The sequence below is a fragment of the Lactuca sativa genome, chromosome 8 (genome assembly GCF_002870075.4).
Source record: "Lactuca sativa cultivar Salinas chromosome 8, Lsat_Salinas_v11, whole genome shotgun sequence".
Taxonomy (NCBI): Eukaryota; Viridiplantae; Streptophyta; class Magnoliopsida; order Asterales; family Asteraceae; genus Lactuca; species Lactuca sativa.
In genome coordinates this window covers 169,629,281-169,638,900 of record NC_056630.2, presented here as the reverse complement: position 1 = coordinate 169,638,900, position 9,620 = coordinate 169,629,281, and the positions used below count along the sequence as shown (strand labels likewise).

Genomic DNA, 9,620 nt, shown 5'->3' with positions numbered 1-9,620 from the left:
TCTTTCTGGACACCATTTATTTGATGAAATTACTCCATACAAACATGTTTATTACTACCTAATTTACACACAGATTGTTAATGTGAATTATTAAACTATACAGTCAGTAAACTCCTGGAAGCATATTTCCTCTGTCTTTTTCCTTATGCGAATTCAAACTTTAAAAATTTTCATAAGTAAATTCATGACATTTCTTTAGTTTATGACATGTAGGCTAATTTTGACCATAAAATGATGGTTTTGGAAGTATTTCATTGTATTAAAATGATGGTTTTGGAAGTATTTCATTGCTATTGGATCAAAGACAACTCATAATCATCTAATCATAGTTTGACATTTTAAGTAGAAAAGGTGTGTTTATTAATTTTCTTGATTATTGATAACTGTCATTATTTGGGCTGATTTCTATGTCTTTTCTTTGTATATTCACAACGGCCCAAACAGAGCATATGTGTATATCTGGTGCTCCAAACGAAACAATTTTTTATATATTCTTGAGCACATTTCAATATCTGGTTTCGTACCAATTTATTTTTTCTTAACCTTATTTCTCTTTTTCTACCTACAGCCATAAATTTTCAAATGAATGTTGGGTTGCTAAATTTAAAGTAGCTTACTATTATGAGTAAAAAATAGGATATTGTTTAAGTTTGTTGATAAAATAAAGTTAACTGATATTATGACTTATGACTTAAATTAAACTAGAGTTTGGAATTTTGTTAAAATGGAAGTAGCTTGCTATTATGATATTTTTTATATGTAGCTAAAATGGAAGTAGCTTGTGTATTGGGCTTGAAGTCAAATTTCATCCCTTCCAATTATCAACTCTGTTTATTGATTTGATAGTAGTGATACAAGTATCACAATTTCATTAAGAGTTTATTGCTTTATTTTTTTGGTTTTTGAATTCTTTTAATATCAAAGATCAAATATTTATAACGGATCAAATTGTGTTTTAGTCATCAAGAAACGTGGGCATCTAATAGTTAATTTGATAAGTTATTTTAATTTTCATATTAATAGTTAATATTGTAAGTTATTTTTATTTGCATATTCTAAGATGACTTTGGGATTAACAATATTCATTCATTTTTATATTTTCAAAATAAATAGATTTTTGATCATTCGGCAATTATACCATCTCATCGTGAGTTGAATTTTGGAAAGCCAGCAAACGTCATTTCCTTCATTTCCTAACCTGATAACATTATAAATTCAAAATTTAAGTTTTAAAATTCAACATCATAAATTTAAGTTTTATAATGCAAGTATCACTACTAATATGTTAAAAATGAACTTGGTATATATATGTTTAACAATATGTGGGCTTCCATGTTCCAACCTCTTAAAACTTTTATGTTTATGATTTTTGAAGTTATATAATTAACAACGATAAATTTAGATTTTACTATTCTAAATATTTATCTGGTAATGATTACAAAAAGACCCGAAATAGGAACGAATTGGTTTCATCAATTCAAAAGCTACAAACTTACATGACATTTTATGTACATATGACAACTTGACGGAAATTTTTTATTTAAAATTTAAAACAAAAAATAGAACAAGAAAAACATAACTCTAAAGTATGATACGGTGAAACTCAAGAAACAAAAGAAATGGTTTTTAGACCTAAAAAACAAATTAAAAACAACGTGAATGTGGCATTGTTCTTTCAAATACGTTTTTTCTCCAAATTTGAAAAGGAAATTATTTGAAGAAAAGAAATTAACTAATGCCTAGAAAGTATTTTCCGAAATGAGACCAATTTCAGTCCGTTCTTAAAAACCCAAAGAAATTTATAATGGCGGTGCAATTCGCGATAACAACATAATACCAAAAGAGTGTGTTCGACCTTTGTGTGATGCAATCAAATTTTGATGTATTATATGTTCTTTAGAAGATCATATGTTTCTGTATAGAAACTAATCATTAAAACAAATATAATCGCCAAAGGAAACTATTTGATGCAAGAAAACTATTCTTTCTACAAAACTGACGGATAATAACAAGTATATGTTTTGTCTTTCTTGAAATATATAACATGTTTTCAAATTGAACTAATTGGCGAATGAAACTATTTGTCACCGCCGCTTTGCGTGGGTAGACGGCTATTATATATATATATATATATATATATATATATATATATATATATATATATATATATATATATATATATATATATATATAAATATCTTATTTTATATATAACTACATTTTATATAAATTTAATTAGTTTATTAAGATATATAAATATAACATATTAATATCACACTTTATGATATATTTCATAAGTTATTATTTCTCCAATAAATATTAATCCACAAATAATAAATTCTCAATTAGTAAAAATATTATTTCCATTAGATAATAAATTTCCAGTTAAATACAAGTATTGATATATTTATTAATAATCAAATTATATTAATAAATAATCAATCGACAGTAATTTGCTATATGGTATGACCTTGTAAGATCATATATTAGTAGCAATATTATTCTATAACGACTTTTGGGCATAATAGATCTTTCATATTGTAGTTTAATATATTAGTCCTATTCCGCTTAAACTAATATTGTTATTGTGATTCGGATATCCGGGTTGTTTGATACATTAGGGCTTTTTTCGTTTTAGTACATCTTACCTTCTTTGCTTACTACACAATTAATAGAGAGAACTCATTTCAAAATGAGAGAATAAACTTTTCCAATAAAGTTTTTTTAGGTGTGTATGTGTTTGTAGGGGGTATGGGTGTTGATTATAGAAATTAGATTTTTTTAACTGTAAAATATATTATAAAAGGCCACCACCTAGCAAGTAAGTGACAGGGCAAAAAAGAGATATACAAGAGTTAAGTTTACACATAGCTTTACAAACAACTAAGTGGACCGATACCCCAATCAACCTGCTTATAATAACATTTAGATCTCCTATATTTCACCCGTGTAGACTTGATTTTATCTGTAATCACGGTTGGTTGATTTTTTTGAACACCCAATCACATATTGACTTCCAAAGCAGTCAAATAGAACCAAAACATACGCTTAGGAGGTTCTTCTTTCTTTTTGGGCAGCTTCCCTAGTTTCTAGAAAATGTGATCAACTCTCCGTTAGCACCAAATTGTGGAACAGTAATATAACACCTTTGAAAGGTCCATTCCCCTTGATTCCCCATCAAATTAAGATGTGGCATAAATCTTCATCTTCCTGTGAACAATATACAACAGCATATTGTGGTTGTAATTGACACTCCTCGTCTCATTAATGCAATATTGGCGGGGATACATCCCAAGTTTGCTCTCCAAATAAAGGTTGTGACTTTAATCGGAAGTTCATGAATATATGGTATAACAACTTCATCAAACCCCGGTTCAAGATAATCAAGTTTTGATATGTGGTACGTATAGAGGGGAGAGAATGGGTCTCATTGTCTCAACATCAATAATTACATTATTTACAAGAGAAAAAACCTTAGGATTATTTATTAGTGTCCCACTTATACTCCCACGATATGTTGTTATTAATAAGAGCAACACATTATTTTATGGTTAAAATTCGTGTCATTTATTTCTCATATCATATTAAAACGCGTCAGATATTAACAAACTTAAGTTAATGTTTAACAACATAAATGGTTATAAATTAAACATTTTATAATACATAACAATGATGAAATTAAATAAAAAACAAAATGAATACTCAACTTGTACTAATTAAAATAGGCTGTTTAAAAAATTAAAAACCCATAACTTGTATTAAAATACTGTATATTATTGACTCTTGACTTTATTAAGTCCTTAAATCACGGATCACTCCAAATCAACATATATTTAGTAAAGTAATATAAACTTATAAATCACATACACATATTATTTTAGTGTTTTGGCTAAAATATTTCATAAGAATTAAATAAGAAGTTTTTGATAAGAACTCTTCAACACAATTGAAATACCCAGCTTGTGTAGTAGGATAGTCATCGATTATCATAGCATAGTTTACCTATGAGTTCAACCATACTTAATTCTATAAGTTCTTAACCCATAACATATCAACTCATAATAACCAAAGTATTGTATTTATTACACAATGCAATAATAAACACACATCTAGATAACATTTATCTAGAAAATGAGTATGGTTACTCATCCAACTACTTAGTGAAGACTAACTATTATTCTTACATTAAACACTGTCCAAACCTATTTGAAAAATTCATCAAGTTCATTAAAACTTATTAAATTCATCATTATATAAGCCACAATGATCAATTACCTAATCATTAACTACATTAGGTAACTATTTGTTGCCGGACTCATCAAATTTCATAGTATAATTGCTAAACAACTTAACTTGTAAGTAGTAAGCCCAATCCAATTTTGTAGATTAGGGTTTACAACCCTCGCTAGACAAATTAAGAGTCCCACCAAGCATACTCTCTGCCACTCTTACTATTAAATCTATAACCACATCGTATTGTGAGTTCCAGTACTACCTCGGGTTTTAAAGAACCCTTCATTAATCATATTATGTAAACATAATTAAGTACTAACAGATCAAAATGATACCTTAGCTCGTATATCAGTCATACCTTAGTAACCCGACCTCGTGAACACTATGTTTAAGTTGAAATCCTTGCTCACCACTTATGGTTTTGATACACGACAAAAATCCATCGGCAACCCTTTTCAAACTATATATACTAGTTTGAAAATCCGAGATCATGTTGCGGCAAGCCTCGGGACACATTTCATCCTACGTGTTATCTTCAAAATTTACATCGTGTCACCATCTCATGCCATATGTCCAACACCTTCACCACATGCCCAACGATTCACTTATGAACGACATCTGTGGCGAAAGCACCTTACGCACCACGCCTAAAAGGCCGTGCCTTGCATTTTCGAATCTTTCACTTTTATTGATTAGCATTCTACTTTCCAATATGTTATTCATGCACTCAAACATATAAATTGTCTATTTCTCATCACACAACTTATTATCATCAAGCTAACTCTACAAACCATGTATATGCTAATGATCTCCTTATTATAATACTTGTTAGGTAAAAACATGTGTTACACCAACATACTCCCTCTTGAAAACCTATTTACCCCTCTAGGGTTTGGATTTCAGCCATTAAAAATAAGGACTAAGCTATTCGGCTTGAACTATCACTTTAGGATGCGATTATATTACAAAGATGCTACTTTGGATCTTCGTTGGATGTGGGAATAAAAGAACAAAGGGACGATATATATACTTATTATGCCTATGGAAAAGGTCATGTTTTAGGAAATAAGGAAAATACTGAAGTGATATAACACTTCTAAAATATAATTGATATATTATGATAATATAATTAATTAATACCAAATTGTCCTTTACTTCAGATCTTGAAAAACAAAATAGCTTCTTCATGGATCATAAAGCTTGAGACTTTGTCTTTCAGCCACGCCTCGCGTCCACTATTGAAGAAAATGTTTTTAACTGAATACACACAAACAAAGAACGTTATTCATCGAATATATTTCTGAGCTTACCCTGAAATGAGATATGCTTTCAGCAAATATTAAATATATTTATTGCTGTACGTCTTTTTATTTTAATTGCGACACTTGCCTGTATTTAATAGTTGCTCATTTAAAATAAAATAAAATAGTGTATAAAGAAATATTAATATTATTCAATAGACTGATTTTGTAATATACAAATGAAAGGAGATGTTGATGTGAACCAACCATTAATGCTTAAATATTAGTATTATATATTCAATGACTTATTTTACGTATATAATTTAGTAGAAATTACACTTATAAATATATTATCACTAGTATTTTGGATGATATTTTCGTCATATTAGATTACCTAGGAAGTAAATGTAATATCTTTGAAGGAATTTAAAGTTTTTTTTAGATGTAGTCTATAAATTTCAAAATCAAACCCATATTTTTTTAGACGTTTAATCTACTTCTTCATTTATCTCTTCAAAACAAAAACACCTTAGTTTTCTACAGATAATAACTAGAGTATTTTCGATTAATCAAAAACTAACTTTTATAAAAAGGAGAAACAAAATTTAAAAGCAATAAGATTTATAAAAATAAACCAAAAAGCCGATGCTAAAATAAGCACAATTTAGTGGAGCTGGCACACAATACATGCACTGGTTGATCAAGATGGTGACATAATAACAGAGGAAAAGAATATAAAAGTACATGGAAGTAAACGTGTGAAAATCTAATAGCTTATTAACTGCAACTAGGAAGTTATGCAGCCTTGATACCATAGATAGTCTGAACCACTGTAAGAACAAATAGAATAGTTCCAGCAAATAAAGCAATGATATTCCATGGACTACTGAAATATTTACGCCTCAACACTGCAATAATATTTGGCCAATAACCATTATAATAGGAATCCATATGTTTCCACTGCTGAGAATAAAAGAAATCAACGATAGGAACTTCTTTGCATATGTTGTTTATCATATCAGCAGCCTTCTCATTCGAACCTAAATCATTGACTAGGACTTCTGAGTTTACCAACATGGCGACATCCTCTGGGGTATCGATTAGCATATCCATGGCACATGCATATGCTGTAACATAATTAGGAACTTCTGAGGAATGCTCGTATATAATCAGGTTCCTCAAAACCAATTCAGTGAAATCATCGATACACACAACTGGCATCTTGAGAGTTGGCTTAAACCAAAACAACGGGAACCATGAGAACCTAGGCAACTTCAGTTTCATCGCCATTGGCCAATTGTTATCTTCATGAGGCCTAAAGTTCACCCCTGCTCTATCCAGTTCCACAGCCGAGTGGCCTTTTGGAATTGATTCAAATTCTGATGGTATATCTTTTCTAGGCTGGTAACACTTGTGCACAAGGCTTAGAAGATGATCATGAGTATGTTCTTCCTCTTCATTGTCTAGTACTAATTCGGCTTCAAAAATGTTGTAGTAAATTAGAAGTACTTCAATATGTTTAGTAAGAGAGCTCGGTGGTTTAATTTTCATAATAGTACACTCAAAGATGTCTTCAAGAACAAAGAAAGGGATTTGGTTTTCTATCAGCAGCAGGTCATATATTATTGATTGGGTAATCAACATGTTTTTCAGAAGTGGTCTATCTTTTTTCCGAAGATGATAAATAAAATTGAGTATGAAACAACCATCTAATACCATCATGCGAGCAAGGTCAACATCTTCGTAGGTCTGCATCCCCACATAACATGACCTGATTCGGTCTAATGAACCAGTCACCTTCTTAACACATGTTTTCAACGTTTTCTCTGGCTTGGAATCTAAACGATCCAAAAGATCGTGTAAAAATGTTTCTTTCTGAACTTCAAATCCTTTCAAATTTTGGTCTTCATGGTGAAGAGGTCCAATAGAGACAACCCGAGGGCAAAAAGAACTTGGGCTAAGATCTCGGAACAAACTAGGAACCATGTAAATTGATGGAAGAAGTTGATTCTGATCATTCTTTTTGCAATCAAGTAGAAGTTTCACAGTTTGCCCAATTATATCTGCTGATCTGATCTTCACAACCACACTTTCCATTCAGCTTAAATTTCCTGTTTGCTGAAATAGTAAAACGAAAATTTAAGTTTTAATAGCGTATATATGTATCAATGAAGAAAGCAGTTTAAAACATATAGAACTCGTAGAAGTTATGGGGTTACCTTCTTTACTGTGAACACAACTTCAATGTTTTGGTTTTGAGAGCCTTGTACTCTGTGGCGCACACACACAAACACAAACAGCCTCACACGGACAAACTCACACACAAAACCCACAAAAATCCATATATATATATATATATATATATATATATATATATATATATATATATATATATATATATATATATACTAGCCGTTTACCCGCGCCAAGTGATGGGTGTGAATAGTTTTTACGAAAATTAGTTTGTAGAGGCAATTTGTTTTTTTGACTTCAAATATAAGTATGTTTTTGTTTTGATTTAAAGTTATATGTATGTTGCTATTTTGGGTTAAAACTACTTTTCCTAATTAAAAAAGTAATGTTGAATTGTCTAAGTTAGTAAATTGTTTTCTTTTTGAGAATCGTTTTCCTCAATTAGTGCTATCAAATTGGGGTGTCATGTCGTGTTTTAGTCTTACACGACATAATACGATAACTTGTTTTTTTACATTGACACAAAACGAACCAATTAAAATATGATAATCGTGACACAACATAGTAAAAATAACATAAAATAACCAATTGAAATAACGTTATTAAGAGTTATGTTATTTTATGTCTTTTTACAAGCAATAAATCAAATACACATAAATACACACATGACAACACCTAGACACCTAAAACTACATCATAATACCCAAATATACACACAAAATACCCAAAAATACACATCATTAATTTACACATTGGATTTGCAAGTAATTTCAAAACACACAAAATACAACATTTTCCAATGATAAGAAGTAATATATATATATATATATATATATATATATATATATATATATATATATATATATATATATAAACAAAATCATTAAAAAAATGACATGTGAAATTACCAGATCAAGCAGAGTGGCTCAGACATATAAAAGAAACACTAAGAACCCCAATAAACTCATTATGTAGATTAAGCATCGGAGGTTCCATCAAATATGTGAGCACAACCATATCAGCTAAACAAAAGCATGTAAATTTGTGGTAAAAGGCAGCAACGGTGGGGTTTTTGAGAGAGGGGAAAGATACATGGAAGGGAAAAAGAATGAAATGGTTGATGTAGAGAGAGAAGGGGAAGATAGACACACTTGTATGGAAAAGAACCTATATAAAATAGTGAATTATTCTTCAAAGAGAATTAATCATTTTTGATAAACATTCATGTTCAAATCAGAAACTTGCAATCTTTTTATAACTTGCATCAGCATTCAAACCCCTAAAAGTAAAAATCTTTCCAACAAACAACATTTCAATTAGAAAAAACAAATCAATCCAAGAATAAATTGGGAGTAGAAACAATAAGCATATGGTGGATGAATCAACAACTATTTAAGTACAAAACTAACCTATTTCAGCCTCAGGTCGACATAAACTTATATCGGGGATCTTAAACTCTTAGCTTCCAAGAAACCAAACAACAACTGGAACAAATCTACAACAAAAACCAGATAATCATTTTCTCATAGATTTGTGGCAACAGAAGGTTTTGGTACATATTACCTTAAATCATTGTAAACTATTTTTATTTACTCAAAATATTGACAATCGATGGCTTAAAATTGTGAGGTACTTGCAGATAGATGATAAATTACAAAACGAACATGTAAAATCAAGAATAATGTAGAAAAAGAAAAGACCAGTGTGAAAACTAACCTCCAGCTACCAGATTTTCATCTAAGTCGTCTTTTTGTTTCCTCTAATTTCAAACTTGTAAACACACATAAAAAGCTAAAAAGCTAGGGTTTTCCTTATGAATAGAGGGGGGGGGGGGGGGGGGGGGGGGGGGGGGGGGGGGGAGAGGACAATGATGTAAGTGCGATTATCATTGCTTTTAAGGTGGTGTTTTAAGTGTTGAGATGTTGGTGATGAAAGGTAACAATGATTTGGAGA

At 30.2% G+C, this 9,620-nt stretch overlaps 1 protein-coding gene across 1 annotated transcript; it reads right to left on the bottom strand.

The window, feature by feature from the left end:
- Positions 1 to 6,078: 6,078 nt before the first annotated feature.
- LOC111917570 (UPF0481 protein At3g47200) lies at positions 6,079 to 8,489 on the bottom strand. The gene is made up of 2 exons (XM_023913236.3): positions 7,694 to 8,489; positions 6,079 to 7,592 (listed from the first exon to the last, which is right to left on the bottom strand). The coding sequence occupies exon 2, from the start codon at positions 7,569 to 7,571 to the stop codon at positions 6,270 to 6,272; it is 1,302 nt and encodes a 433-aa protein (XP_023769004.1). The 5' UTR covers positions 7,572 to 7,592; positions 7,694 to 8,489; the 3' UTR covers positions 6,079 to 6,269.
- Positions 8,490 to 9,620: the final 1,131 nt, after the last annotated feature.

Coding starts and splice junctions, on each gene's coding strand:
- LOC111917570 (XM_023913236.3), bottom strand. CDS start 7,571: ATGGAAAGTGTGGTTGTGAAGATCAGATCAGCAGATATAATTGGGCAA.